Raw genomic sequence first — 15,656 nt, 5'->3', positions numbered from 1 at the left:
CTGCTCAGTTGCCTAGCACCACATCCCTCCGCCTGGCCGTCCTTCCTCGTGGCTTATCTGCCCGGGTTGCTTCGCAGCCGCGGTTCGGCGAAAAGAATCGGGACGGGGCCCAGAGCTGCCGGCGCTCGCTCGCGGAGGGGCGGCCGCACTGCCGGCCCCAGCGAACCATGCTGCGCGGGAAGTCTCGGCTTAACGTGGAGTGGCTGGGCTACTCGCCGGGCTCGCTCCTCGAGCTCCGGAGTAGGCCGCTCGCCACCTCCCACCCGCCCCCGAGCGGCGGCCGGTAAGTCACGTGACCGCCCGCCTGCGTCAGTGCGCCGCGCCGCGCCTGCGCACTCCGTGCGGGCGCCGGCGCCCGCACCCGTGCCCGCGGATACTTCCGGCCCGGTAGCCTCGCCCGGCCGTGCACTGCTCAGCCGGTCGCCGTCAAGCTCCGGCTGCGGGAGCGGCGACGTCATGGAGCGTTTTGATAAGGCGGCCTTGAACGCGTTGCAGCCGCCCGAATTCAGGTAGTCTGGAGAGGGCAGGAGGGCTGGCCCGAGGAGAGCGCCAAGCCTCGGGTGGACGTGGGGCCTGCACCCTTGGGCTAGGCTGCGGGCGGGGTGAGAGGAAGCTGGCTGCACACACCACCCCGACCGTTGTTCGGTAGCAAAGGGTTCGGGGTCATAGGGGGATAGGTCAGCGGGTCTTCAGGTCATACTTCCTTCCTAGCATTAACTCTCTGGCGGCTCCATTGCGACCTCACTGTGTACAGTCTCTCCCCACTGCAGGGTGAAATCCCTGCGGGCTGGAACCCAGCCTTCTTCATCTCCCTACTGGGCCTCCATCGTCGTGTTCTAGCACATGCTTGCTGTGTGAATGAATGGCAGAGGAGGGGCTGGCCCTGGTGTGAGACGGCTTCCTTTGAGAAGTCCAATGGATTGCGGCTGGTGGCCTAGGGAAGGAATCTGATGAGAGACCACGTTGTTCTGGCATACTAGCCTGTGATACCTCAGTGTGACGATCTACTGGGTGTCAGTCTCAATGTAGGCACTTGATACACACTGCTCCCAATAAGAAACTGCTCAGTTTCCCGATTTTAAAGGTGATGAAATTGTGATTCAGGATAAGTAACTTGCCGAAGATCACAAAGTTAGGCAGCACAATTACTAAGTGGTGTAGCTGGCATTTCACCAGGCCCACTGACTCCAACTTCATGATCTTTGAAGTCCATTCATCTTTCCCCTCTCCCACAGTGTCAATGTAGATATTTTTTGTTTTGTTTTTATCACTAACTGGTATTTTATTAAGTAGGCCTAGAATACAGTGCCCCTCCTAGACTGAGTCTAGTGATTCCTAAGGGAATTTGCAATGGAAAAAGGAATTTCTGTTGTTGTTAGCCTTGCCACAAAAGGGAATGTCTTTTTTTTTGTCTTTATTTTTTTATATATTACATTCAAAGAATATGAGGTCCCCATATACCCCCCACCCCCCTCACCCCACTCCTCCCCCAAAAACAACAGTCTCTTCCATCATCATGAGACATTCATTGCATTTGGTGGATACATCTCTGAGTACCGCTGCACCTCATGGTCAATGGTCCACCGCATAGCCCACACTCCCACATTCCACCCAGTGGGCCATGGGAGGACATACAATGTCCGGTAACTGTCCCTGCAGCACCACCCAGGACAACTCCAACCCCCGAAAATGCCCCCACATCACATCTCTTCCTCCCATACTCTACCCCCAGCAGCCACCATGGCCACTTTCTCCACACCAATGCCACATTTTCTTCGATTACTAATCACAATAGTTCATGAATAGAGTATCAGTAAGTCCACTCTAATCCATACGCTATTCCTCTATCCTGTGGACCTTAGAATGGTTGTGTCCATTCCACATTTATATCAAGAGGGGGCTTAGATTCCACATGGATGCTCGATGCTCTGTCTGCTCAGTGTTTGATGCAGAATTTGTATGAAGTGGGTCAACTCTAGGTGGTGGTTAAGATTGGGGCACAATAAGGCTCATCATAACTTTTTTCCCTTTGGGTGAGGCCAACTCTAATTCTGGCCTGTCCCAGCCTTTCTCTCTAACAAGTCTCAGTAACACCACACCAGAGACACAGGAAATAATTGCACGACATCACTTGCTTTGTTTGGGTCCTTGCAGGGCTAGCTTGTCGAGCAGAGCCACTGGCTTCAGTGGGCTGTGGCTGGAAGCTAGTGAGAAAGTTTGGGTGTGGCTGTGTTCCAGTAAAATTTTATATACAGAGGTAGGCAGTGTGTCACAAGCCTTAGTTTACAGACTCCTGACATACATTTTTCACATGGATATTTTATAAATAATCCTCATGATTATTTTTACATCTCCATATATTGATGTACATAATTTATTAAGTCATTTTGCTATTGAACATCTTGATATTACCCAGTTTTGCTTCTTTTTGTGTACTATTATATTGATCTATATTGCTGTATGTTATAAGTAGCAGTTTATCAGCCTTTTGAAGTATAATAATTTTAAAAGCATTTTTCCATTTGTATTCAAGAACAAAACTTTTTCCGTTGGACTATTTCCTTGATTTTAAAGTAGAATTAATTGAATAGAACATATTTTTACATCAAAATTTAATGCACCCATTTTGTTACATGAAGGCCACCTAAATTGTACTATTGCTGTTTACTTACAAAGAAATTTGAATAAGTTTACTTCAGCTGCTACCAGATTGTTGTAGATTCTCATTTTTGTGTGTGTGTGTGTATCCATCTGAGATGCTCAGTGGACATTCATTAGTTGTTTCTGGGTATCTTCTTGTTGGCTACCTTGATTGTCAATGCTGTAATTAGAATATTAACATTTGTATAGCACTTTGAAGATTATGAACCACCTTCACACGTTTTCTCTCTCTCTCCCAGAATCTTAAGGACACTCTCTGGGGATGGGGGAGGGAGGGGGGATTTGTTCCAGGTGAAGATACTTGAACTTCCTGCAGCTGGGTCTCTTCCAGTTCTGAGGCCCTGGCTCTGCTTTTCCTCCTGTGGCCACTGCTTCCAAGGCAGGGCAGTGTGTCCATTTTCTTGTGGGTATAAATTGGATTATGCACACAAGAATGCTTAGAAATGGCTGTGCAGGGTGCTGATTTTCTTTTTGTTTACTTGATTACAGAACTGAAAGTTCATTAGCATCTACACTGAAGACGCTCCTGTTCTTCACCGCTTTAATGATCACTGTTCCAATTGGGTTATATTTTACAACTAAATCTTACCTATTTGAAGGTAATTCTAGACTTATAATACATTTTTTTCCCTTCACTATTTGTTTAAAGATTCTGTGCTTTTAGGACCTCTTTAAGTCTGTAAACTGGGTATTCTTAATTTTGTTTCTTCTAGCCGTTTTGCTTTTCAAAAATCACATTGCTTGTACTGAGTCTTACTTCATGACATGGACTTTTTCATCACTCCCAGTTATTTCAGCTTAACATCTTGCTTGGTTATGGTTTTCTGTGAAATAGCTTGCAATGGCATTCTTTTGGTATCTCTTTGAGAGCAGGGGTTGGCTGGTATAGGAAGAGGAGTTTGGGGAATGTACTTTGGTGGCAAATATTGGAAGGAAAAGAAAGTAAAGCCACCTTTTCGATGTTGAAATCCTTAGATGAAGTTGTAGTTGTGGTTTTCATTCAAAGGAAAGTACTCAGATCTTTGAATGGATACTTAATTATCCCTGCGCATCAGTGTTACTTTTTAATTGTCTGACTAAGTAAATAAATACATAGCTAAGAAAAGTTAGTATGCTTTGATTTTTGTGTTTTGGTAAATTTTGGAATAAAATGGAAACTGTTTTTTTCTCTTAATAGGTGCCTTGGGGATGTCCAATAGGGACAGCTATTTTTATGCTGCTATTGTTGCAGTGGTAGCCGTCCATGTGGTGCTGGCCCTCTTTGTGTACGTGGCCTGGAATGAAGGCTCACGACAGTGGCGAGAAGGCAAACAGGATTAAAGTGACTTTCACCTTTTGATAATATTAAATTGGTTTTTAAAATGGTAAATGCTTCTAGGGCATTGATGATTTGAATAAAATTGAAAGAACATGTTAATATCAGTCTAAAGGAGTCATGTTTGACTAGTGGAAATGTTGATCCTCTTAATACAATGGTTTGTATAATCAGTCTTAAATATAGGGGTCTCATTTGCAAATGAGAATTTGGAAAAGTTAAATTAGTTACCAACAAGCCTATTACCTTAGTTACACAAAATTCTGGGAAGAATTTTATTATTTTACAACAAAAACGGTTTTATAGCATTTTGTCTTAACAGTTGGTTTTGAATGATACTCCTGTAGAGATACTAGTTTTATGCTAGACTAACACTTACCGAAACTGTCGTGAAAATACCAGGTCACTAGATGTTTGGATTTCATTTCCCATAGAAAGCTGTTTAAATTGTAGATGCTGGAATTAATCTGAATGTCATAGAAGATTTTCACATGATGTGATTCCCTAGTCAATAGGAGTCTTACATTACATAATTTTTTGGGAAACCTAAGCTAAATCATCTATGTTCATGTAAGAAGACTTTGGTTTCCTGAAGGATGTAGAGCAAAACCAGGTGTTCACCACTCAAGTAGTAAGCCTACACCCCAAAGGCCCCATGCCTGCCAGCTTTGTGCTTTTTAGAGGAACTTGTTAATATGCTTTGTTCTGCCATTCAGTGACGTTATACTTTAATTACAAGGTCTGTATAAACTCCATTTAAAAATGATTTTTTCCTGTTTTTTTTTTCATTGTATTATTTGTGATAGGAATTTGCATTTAAATGTGAATTCATTTTTATAGTGTTAGGGAGTGTAAACAATCCCTAAAATTGGTTATTTTTATCACTTGGGATTTCTAGTGTAGTAGTCTTATTAATCAGAGTTAAATTTTATCCCAGATATATATAGTTAGATAATTCTTGAGGTACTTTCCAGGTTGGGAAAAACAAACAAACAAAAAAAACAGCTGTGATTTTCCTTTAGAATCCTTAGTATTTTTTCTAGCCATTGTGTGCAGTCTAAAAACAACACCCCCCCCAAAGTGTTTGTTTTCTTTCTTATATAAAACCATAATATGTGTTCACTGTAAAAAAATGGAAAGTTTTTAATTAAAATTAAAATATGCGGAAAGCTAAAGTTTCCTGTAATTTTGCCACCTGGAGGGAGATAACCTCTATTTCAGTTTATATCTCATGTGCAGTTTTGAAAGCCATTTCTTAATGCTAGTTCATTACACAGTAACACTTTGGTTTAAGTTCAAATTCTGCCATTTTCTGATAGCTATTTGCAATCTTCAGGTGAGTAATTGCTTCAGCATTTTCTTAAAAAGCACATTCTACCTTTAATATTTTAACTAGACATCTTATTATTCAAACTTTCTGTAACTGCTAATACAGTGGCCCTTGCCTAAGTGTTTACCATTACCCATTTTTTGTTCATCCTTATCACTTTTTAGGTTGCAGAACTAAACTAATGGAAGGGAGAAATGGTTAGGCATAAAAGCCGAGTAGGCATTTGTGTTTAATTGTTGAGAAAAGTTAAAAATAAGTATGATTGTTATATGGTTGTTGTTTAGTCTCTTTTATTGTTAAATGTTGTCTACAGTTAAATGTCTCCTTTAAGCAATTATTCTAAATGTGAAGTGTTTTTTAAAAAGACAGCAATTTTGATGTTTGAATCCAGGTATTGTGTGGTAGATTTCTAGATGTTCCTCTCTTTAGATGACCTGTTGTACTTAAAATTGTCCATCTAATTTTTTTTGTATAATGCCAAGGTTTTTCTTGTGCTCTTGTCATGTTAATATTCTATTTATAAAATATTGATGTCCAGTGTTGGATCATTGTGTTTGGTTTCAGACATTTGCTGAGTAGATAACAGTAGGGGTATTTTTCCATAAGTGTTTAAACCAGGGACACACAAAAGAAAAGCAGTTGTTATTTCCTCTTGGTAAAAAAGTACTAAGTGTTTTAAAGTTAGAATCAGATACTAGGGTATGTGTTTAGCGTTATTACAAAATAGGCTTGTTTTCAAAACTGTTTAGTTTACTGCTAGTCTTAACTTTATTAAATAACATATATTTAACAAATAGATTTATTTTTCAAGATGTTTCACTGATTTCCTCTTGCATGATGTACATATTTCATGATGTATAGAAAGGAAAGCTACAATGAGCCTTTATAAATGTTTTAAGTGAGGAATATATTCATTAGTATTTTCAAACTGATTGTAAGAGATAACCTTAATTAGGAATGTAACTTGAAATATCAGTACAATCTACTGATTTAACGCCATTTACTATAACATACCACTTTTCTCACTTCCCATTTTGCCCTCCTCCCAAGTATAATCCTTTTTCCCCATTGTGCTGAAAAATGAAAAGTCTGCTGTTGAATGCATCTGATGTCATTAGCTCTTCAAATGGATATCATTTTGTATATAATAGAATCTGGTTTTGAGTTGTTTCTGATGAAATCGAAACCTCCCATTAATACCTGTTGTCATGCCTCATGGGACTCTAAAAGAAATACATAATAATAATTAAAAAGTTTTCATCATAAAAATCTCATTAGCCTTGCCAAAAGAATCAATTGATTGACTTCTTTGGCATTAATGTTCCAATTTTATATATACAGCTAGATTACCCAAGGAGACTGGAAAAACAGCTAAACAAAAAAGGTATACCCAAAGAAAGATTAAAGCCGAAGGGTCACAAAATAAAGGATTTAAATCATGTTATAAATTTATCTGCTGCATGTTTCTTGACTTTAGACAGGTTCATACCTATGTTTTATTTATGTTCAAGTGAAGTCATAGACTGTCACCAGGCCCGTTTTGTAAATGCTTTAACTATAGCACAAAATTAGTCACTGGTCTTAGGTCAGCAGCAGATTTCCCTACTTTAAACTGCTGTGTGTATTCCACAACAGTAGTACAATTTTATTCAGACTTGACAATTTTATTCAGATTTGACTCTTAAGTTTAAGATAAATTTATAAGAACCGAGCTGAAGCAAGCACATTAATAACTTGTCAAGATTTCTTTTTTCTTTTTGCAGGAGCGGAGGGTCACCTTAAACACCTTAAGAAAATAAATTATTTTGAGAGACTTTGGGAATCTAATGATAAATATTATATGTAATCTGTGACTAACTTAATCCTTTATATAGTCATTAAAATCTGGAATTCCTCTCCATAACATCCCTTCTGGCCAACATTTCCTTGCTGTTTTGATGCTGCGTGTACTTGAAAGTAATATCTGGATTCCTTTTGAGATGTTCTATAAGTCATATTTGTCAGTTATACAGACTAGTCTTCCTTTTTCCCGAGTTAGTTCGGTGAAGTTTCACTGAACGGTAATAATAGCAATAGCTAACAACATCTGCACAGCACCTTACAGTTTGCAAAGAATGTTCACACATTCTCCTTTGAGTTTTGCATAGTGAACCTGTTATGAGATGTCCCTAGACATCGATACTAAAAGTGTTAGAAACTTTAAATCACTAGAGTCATTGATTAAGCTGTAGTATTGAATAGTGCCCTGACTAGGGGGAGGATTTAGATGCGCTACGTTTAAAGCCGTTTGTAATTATCAAAATGGGGGGCTTGAGTTCTTTAGCCACTTGAATCAGATTTGCCTTTGTAAATGATGCTTTTCTAACTGTTATCTGAATGGATTTTGTATTCGTTATACTCGAGCCTGTAATTTGTATAAATATACCATCTATTGTCATTAAAAAAGTATTCCTTATGCTACTTCAATGTGTCTTGATTCAATTGATAGTAAGTTTATTAACATCTTTTGATTGTTTGCCTCTCTGTTTATACCATGTAAAATATGTATAGAGCCTTCAAGAGTAAACTTTTATGCAGTAAGTGTAAACTGATTATACTCCATCTGGAATATGCCTGTCAGAATTGGTGTGGGAGTGGGGAATTGCATGTACAGTTTGAAAATAAAGCAGCTCCTTGCCCCATGGCTTTTAAAAATACATTTGGTAGAGAGTGGGCTTCAGATACTATTAAAGGTGTGAGAAAAGTTGACAAATATTTGTGGCTAATTAATGAGAGATGGGGATAAATGGTTCCTGGTGATGTCAAGCATTGTCCTGTCACGACCAAGGCACTGTTCCCTCCCACCCCCTGTTGATTCTTCTCACTGTGCTCCTTTCTGTGCTCCTGAGGTCTCTACCTGTTCTTATTAATAAATACTATCACTTCCAAAAAAGGTTTGAGACACCTTAGTAAAAAGTAAATGGATACAGATTATAAGATATGAGGTCCCTGTGCCTCAGGGACACAGTTAATGACACTGCAGAAACCACAGAGCAATGATTCTAAAAGTTGTCTGGAATTACCTTGTGGGGAAGTACAGATGGTTCAGACCAAACCCAGATGTACTGAATTGGGATGTCTCGGGGTGGGCCTGGAAACAGGCAATTGTAACAGGCAGTGCTCTGATGTGTGGCCAGGTTTGAGAACTGCTGCTAGAGACTCAGAATTTTATCTATGTATGTTTTTAATGTTGGACTTGAAGATGATTGTTTAAAGCCTGAAATAAGCACATACTTTATTACAAAGGTAGAATCCTGTGAAACATTCAATGTAAAATAAGGGAGACCATTACTGTGTCTCTGACAGTCCGTATTGGCATTGCTTCACTGCTGATGAATTTTGTAAAAAAATTCTAGTACAGGCAATAACGAACTTAGAGACAATGTAAGGTGTGCATGGAAATGGCCACAGCTGCTCATATGACGCCTTCCTCTTAGAAACCTCACTTCTGTAGTCTTTGGAAATAGGGAAAACCTAACATAGGTGTTTTCAGTGAATCCGTGGTCTTAATGGTAATAGAGAAAAACATAAATGGTTTCTTAGGCACATCTGCTCTATTAGTAGTATAACTTCCCTTTGTTCTCATTGCTCACATCTTTCCACTCATTTCCTCTGTGTCCTGCTGTTCTGCCCATTAAAGATGCATTTAGGTTCAATGTTCACATCCTAGCAACCCAGTTGCTGCTCCCTTCCAAACAGTTACCCCTATCCTGCAGAATAAGGATATTATAAGTGGCACACCCCAATCTGTCCACTTACCACCACCTTCCCTGCCTACACCTGGGTCCAAGCCAGCATCACTACTTGCCTGGACTACTGTGAAAGCCTCTAACTGGTCTCTGGTGCTTTTCTTGTTCCTATATGGTCATTTCACCGTGAAGCAGCCAGAAGTTTCCTCTGAAAATATTAGCTTGGACATGTCATGCCTTAGCTCAAAATCTTCCAGTAGCCCTCTGTGTCACTTAAGAGTAAGATCCAGACTGTAGGTGGCCTGCAAGTTAGGCCACTTGCCTTCATTTCACTCTGCTGCCACCACTGCTCAACATTCACCAGTCTGCTGGACTTCCTTCTACTTCCAAAGCTCTTCGACTCCCTCCAACCTCACAGTCTTTGCATTAGCTGTTACCTTTGCCTGGTACCCTCTCCCCTCCAGATCTTCCCATGACTGACTTTCTCACCTTTCAGGTCTCAACCCAAGTGTTGTTCAGAGAATGCACCCCTGACAACTTAATCTAAAGTAGTGAGTCCCCCATCACAATCACAACTCTTAGTGCTGGACGAAATCCTCTCGTTTGTTTATTATCTATTTCCTTCCTACCAAACAGTAAGCTCTAGGAAGGTAGGCACTTTGTCTTATTCACTGCTATATCCCAAGTGCTTAGCACTTGTTTTAGTAAGGACTTTCTTGGCCGAGTGTAAGTAACAGAAAATGCACTTTAGACTGGCTTAAACAACTGAAAAGGCCAGAGGTGTGGCTAATCCACAAACACTGTATAAGTAGGGTTCCTACTACCTTTCTCAGCAATTCTCTCTGCATGCCCTTCCTAGTGTGTTGGCAACATCCTCAGGCTTTCCTGCCTCATGATGGTACAATGGCTGCAGCCATTCCAGGGCCCTACCCCGTATACCACAGTTGTCCAACCACTGAACAAAATCCTTGAGCTTTACTATGGGCTCATGTCATGTGCCTACCTGTGAAGTAGTCACTTTGGCCAGGCATTGCCAAATTTTGTTGGGTTTATGGACAAGTGCCCAGACCCAATCCAGTCACTTTGGGATTATGCTGATTAATTTTTTTTCTTATTTTCTTTTAAATGTTACATTCAAAAAATATGAGGTCCCCATATACCCCCCACCCCACCCACGCCACCCTCCCACATCAACAAACTCTTCCATCATTGTGGCACATCCACTGCACCTGGTGAATACATTTTGGAGAACCGCTGCAGCACATGGACACTGGTACACATTATAGTCCACACTCTCCCCCAGTCCACCCAGTGGGCCATAACAGGACACAAAACGTCTAGCATCCGTCCCTGCAGCACCACTTAGGACAACTCCAAATCCTGAAAATGCCCCCACACCATATCTCTTCCTCCCTCTCCCGACCATCAGCAGCCACCATGGCCACCCTCTCCACATCACTACTACAATTTCTTCCCTTAATAATCACAATAGTTCCCCATATGCTGTTTAATTTTTGGCCAATTGTCATCCACCCCTGAGGGATAGATTTGATGCTGGCGAGATCCCCAGAAATGTTCACTGCAGAGCTCAACTGATGATTGTTGAATTAATAAGTCAATATACAAGATATACATATGTATGTACATGTGGGTGTAGGTAAGGATGTGGATATAAACATGTATGGAGACATGGATGTGGGTTCAGATAAGGATAAGGAAATATTTAGATGTATATATAGGTATGAATGAAGGGATTGGAGGCAGAGGGCATAGAGCAATGTTGGGACAGGGCAGGGACTGGGCCTGGGCCAGCCAGGGCCATGCTTCAGGGGATCCTACAGCTGCATGAGGGAGCGGCCCTGTGCCATATTCAGTCAGGTCAGCCTCAGGAAGAAGGGAATGTTAGGAGAGTCTTCGAGTTCTTACTCTTATCTGTATCTTGCAGCTCTCTGCTCTCAGGACTCCGCATTCTGCTCCGAAACCCTAAAACACATCCCTTTTCTCAACCCCCACCCCTAACCACCACACCTGTAGTTCTGTGGAAACACAAGTACTTGTGGGAGGTGTGTTTTATGCCTACACACAAGTAAAGCGGCAGTGCAGCTAGATGTGCTCTTCGTGGCTACAGTGCCCAGGGTTTTCCCATTTAATGAGGTTTATGACAAGTCCCATAGCCAATAATGGCAAGAGGGCACCCAGGGCTATGAAAAGCATCCAGTACTCTCCTCCTTTGGTCTGCTGGTGGGAAGTTGCAATTTTCAGCAGCATTATCAAGTTTAGCTCTGGCCTATTAACATGAATGTAAAGAAAGAATTGAGTAGAAACAATCTGATTGTTTCAGCTATGCATAAATTGCAGACGTAAGTATTTCAAAGAAAAATGTATGTTACATAGTCAGACTTTGTTGCTTTAAAAATATTCACAGTAGGAAATGAAAATGTTTGGGCTGTGAACAATGAATTTTGCTCATGTTTGTATATTCCATTTCTTTCCAAAAATTTGGATGTATGACAGAAAGGAAGTGCTATGGCTTTTTTCCTACTATTTCTGCTGCTTCTAGTTAGAGATACAGTCCTCATCCTCTACGCTCTCCTCACTCCACCCTCCTCCCAACCCACCTTGGACCAACTAGAATTAAGATTAAAAGTTGACCGAAATATGACAGATGGCTCTGGAGTTCAATGCCATATCAGTTCGCCCTACTTTGGAATTTGTGCTCCTGAGTGTGATAGAGTTGGACTCAGATGTGATCTTTCTACACATGCCTCTTCTGTCACATTTACTGAACCTGTGGTTTGCACTGGGGTTGATGTATATCCAGAAGGCTTGAATCTCCAGACTGTCCATGGGCCAGCTGGGCCCTGAGCCTCAGCAGAGTTGCAACACCTGCTCTCTGGTTCGTTGCACATACCAGGTCAGCTAACAGGGAGGTGAGGATAGTCAACCACCACACCAGGGAACCAAGAGAGTCTACAGCTGCAAGCAGGAAAATTCCATCCATCGGCCATGTGGGATCTAAGCCCCCTCTTGATTTAGAGGTGGAGTGGATATCGCCATCCCAGGGCTCTCAGGATGGAGGAATAAAATATGGATTAGAGTGGTCTTACTGATATTCTACTATAGAGTTATTGTGACCTAGCAGTGGAAGAAATCATATCACTGATGTGGAGACGGTGGCCACTGGAATTGCTGAAGGCAGGGAGAGGGAAAAAGAGGTGTGATATGGGGGCATTTTCGGGACTTGGAGTTGTCTTGAACGATATTACAGCGTCAGATGCAGGACATTATATATCCTGCCATAACCCACTGAATGGACTGGAAGAGAGTCTAAACTGCAACGTAAAGTATAATCCATGCTATGTAGCAATGTTCCAAAATGTATTAATCAAATGCAATGAATGTACCACACTGATGAAAGAAGTTTTTGATGTGGGAGGAGTGAGGGGTGTGGGGAGTGGGGTAAATGGGAACTGCTTATGTTTTTAATGTAACACTTTGTGTGATTTATGTATCTTTAAAGAAAAGATAATTAAAGAATACTAATAAAAATTTTTTAAAAATTAAAGTTGACTGAGAAATGAATAGGAACCTTGGTAAAATGGAACAAGCAAAACAAGCTAAACCAGTTCTTTCAATTGACTTAGCAAAAGTGCCTGGTTGGGGTTGCCACCTGTGGTAGTCAGAATTCTAAGATGCCCCCAAGATTCCTGCTTCCTGGTGTACGTGCCTTATATATAATCCCCTACCTTTGAGTATGATCAAAACCTGTGAACAAAATGGGATAGTCACTCCCTTGATTAGGTGTACTATATAGGTAGGGTAGGCATTTTGTCTTATTCACCACTGCATCCCCAAAGAATAATGGTTCCCCAAAGATGCCCACATCCTACTCCCTGGAATCTGTGAATATGTTACCTTACATGGCAAAGAGTAATTAAGGCAGCACAAGGAATTAAGGTTGATAATCAACTGACCTTGAGATGGGGAGATTATCCTGGATTATCTGGGAAGGCTTAATATATCACAAGGGTCTTGTGGTAGGCTGAAAAAAATGACCATCCAAAGATATATTTCATTTCCTAATCACTGGAATCTGTGACTATCACCTTATATGGCAAAAGGAATTGTTAAATTAAGGAGTTTGAGAGGAATTTATCTTGGATTAGCCAGATAGGCCCTAAATGCAATCTCTTGTATCTTTACAAGAGAGTGGCAGAGGAAAGTTTGTTTTTTTAAGACAAATCAGTTTTATTGGTATATATTAATAAAGCACAAATCCATCCAAAGTGTACAATGAATGATATTTGGTGTAATCATATTTGTGCATCATCATTTCAATCATTCTTAGAACACTTTCATTATTCCAAAATAATAATAATAATAATAAACAAAACTCTGGAACCTCATATTTTTTAATGTATCATTTTGTGTGATCTATGTGTCTTTTTAAAAAAGACAATAAAAATATTAAAACAACAACAACAACAAAATTAATCAAGTCTCAGTCACTGTGTCTTTCCTGGCATACATAGCTGCTATTCTTTTCCTTCTCTCTAGTATATTTTTATTTTTATTTTGTAAAAACAGTCTTATATATGCAATATCACCCATATTTGTGTTTTACATGAAGTTTTACTGTCATATACAGTACCATGTTACAGTTTTTAGCTTTCCTTCTTGTAATATACGTGACCTTAGACTGTCCCTTTCAACCACTGTCATACCCATACAATAGCTCTTATAGTTACAAGCACCATGATATGCTTTTACCATTACTATTCATTTCCAAAGATTTACAAACCAGCCTATTTTACCAATTCTGCACAGATTAACCATCAGCTTTCTGTTCTCTGCCCTCCTCCTATTTTCTGGTGACCTATATTCTAATTATTAACTCCATGAGTTTACACAATATATTTAGTTCATAATAGCACAATCATACAGCATTTGTCCTTTGGTGTCTGGCTTCCTTCACTCAACATAATGTCCTCCAGGTTCATCCTTGTTGTTATATAGTTCACAACTTTATTTCTTCTTACTGCTGCATAATAGTCCATCGTGTGAATATACCACAGTTTGTTCATCCATTTATCAACTGATGGACACCTGGGTTGATTCCAACTTTTGGCAATCGTGAATAATGCCACTATGAACATCTGTGTGCAGATGTCTGTTTGTGTTTCTGCTCTCTGTTCTTCTGGGCATATACCTAGCAATGATACCACTGGGTCACATGACAAGTCTATATTCAACTTCGTTAGGAACTGCTGAACAGTCCTCCACAGTGGCTGTACCATTTTACATGCCCACCAACAGTGAATAAGTGTTCCTATCTCTCCACATCCAGAGGAAAGTTTTAAGACAGATCCTCATAGATTAGAAGGTGATACGACCATGAAGGCAGAGATTGAAGGGATGCGGCCATAAGTCAAGGAATGCCTGGTGCCACCAGAGCAAGAAGAGGTGAGGAACATTCTCCTAGAGCAGAGATTATTAACAAGGGGTCTGTGAACTTGAATGTAAATTCAAAAATACATTATTCTTGTGGGGATGTGTTTGTGCAGGTATGATAAGTAATACACAGTATAGTGTGGACTTAGGAAGGCTTCCATGGTTTTTACCTGACTGGCAAAGGAGTCCGTGGAACAACAAAGGTGAAGAACCCCTGCCCTAGAGCCTCCAGAGAGAGTGCAACCTTGTTAATATCTTCATTTAGGACCCAGCCTCCATAGCTTGAGGAACTAAATTTTTGTTGTTTCAGCTACCCAGTGTGTGTTAATTTATGATGGCAGCCCTAGGAAACTAACACAACTGGCTTGACCTCTTCCCCCACTTTCTACTGGTCCTCAAGTCCCCAGTGGGCAAACACCATGTCATTTTTGTTCACCAAGCTGTGTGCTCAGCAGCTGGCACAGAATAGGTGTCCAGTGAATGTGCTAAGGGGATGAATGTTCCTTCATAAAGGTCCCTTTTTAGAATGCTTTCCCTTTGGCTTGATATTAGTATATGATCTCTGTCTTCCTGAGCCCCCAAGGCAGCTTTAGGGGGAGGATTGGGGGGGGGGGGTCAGATGCAGCTTTGCCAAGGGTTCGCGCCACACAAGTGGCAGGGCGACATCCAGACTAGGCCCCAGCCCTCAACACAGTGTTCTCTCCAGAATGCACACTCTTCATATTTGATATCCTTTGATCATGTAGTGCTTTGTTGTCACAGAAGATATAATTTTTATTTAGAAGGTACATGTTTTTTCTGTTAATACAGTGGTTTTTAAAAGTTTAATTTTGTAGCTGTGTCACAGTACTGGGTCATGATTTTATGTTATCTGTTTCATTTAGCTTACTACTAATAATGACTCTCATAAGAACTTTCAGCTAACTTTGTGATGATCTCCAATCAAAGGGTTTAACACAGACCTTTGAGGTAGATGCTTCAGCAGGAGCGACAGACGTTTGAATTGTCTCATTGAACTGAAGGAGAAAGCTTCCTGAACCCTGACCACATGTTAAAACTCCCATGATTTCCTTTCAGGAGGGCCCACCCCTTGGTCTGACTGAGTCTTGACACTTGGGTCCAGACCTTTCCCAGCACCAGAGTCAGAGAGGATGTGAGCTAAGATTTCAGA

The 15,656-nt window shown here is 40.7% G+C and overlaps 1 protein-coding gene across 1 annotated transcript; it reads left to right on the top strand.

Annotated features, from left to right (window-relative positions):
• The first annotated feature begins 281 nt into the window (after window positions 1–281).
• On the top strand, window positions 282–7,766 carry VMA21 (vacuolar ATPase assembly factor VMA21). Its single transcript, XM_004447971.3, has 3 exons — window positions 282–509; window positions 3,151–3,260; window positions 3,839–7,766. The coding sequence occupies exons 1-3, from the start codon at window positions 457–459 to the stop codon at window positions 3,979–3,981; spliced, it is 306 nt and encodes a 101-aa protein (XP_004448028.1). The 5' UTR covers window positions 282–456; the 3' UTR covers window positions 3,982–7,766.
• The last annotated feature ends 7,890 nt before the right edge of the window (window positions 7,767–15,656 follow it).

Source organism: Dasypus novemcinctus, chromosome X (genome assembly GCF_030445035.2).
Source record: "Dasypus novemcinctus isolate mDasNov1 chromosome X, mDasNov1.1.hap2, whole genome shotgun sequence".
Taxonomy (NCBI): Eukaryota; Metazoa; Chordata; class Mammalia; order Cingulata; family Dasypodidae; genus Dasypus; species Dasypus novemcinctus.
Note: the sequence above shows the minus strand (reverse complement) of the source record. Positions and strands in the feature narration are given on the sequence as shown.

Coding starts and splice junctions, on each gene's coding strand:
- VMA21 (XM_004447971.3), top strand. CDS start 457: ATGGAGCGTTTTGATAAGGCGGCCTTGAACGCGTTGCAGCCGCCCGAA. Junction 510..3,150: donor TTGCAGCCGCCCGAATTCAG/GTAGTCTGGAGA, acceptor ACTTGATTACAG/AACTGAAAGTTCATTAGCAT. Junction 3,261..3,838: donor TAAATCTTACCTATTTGAAG/GTAATTCTAGAC, acceptor TTCTCTTAATAG/GTGCCTTGGGGATGTCCAAT.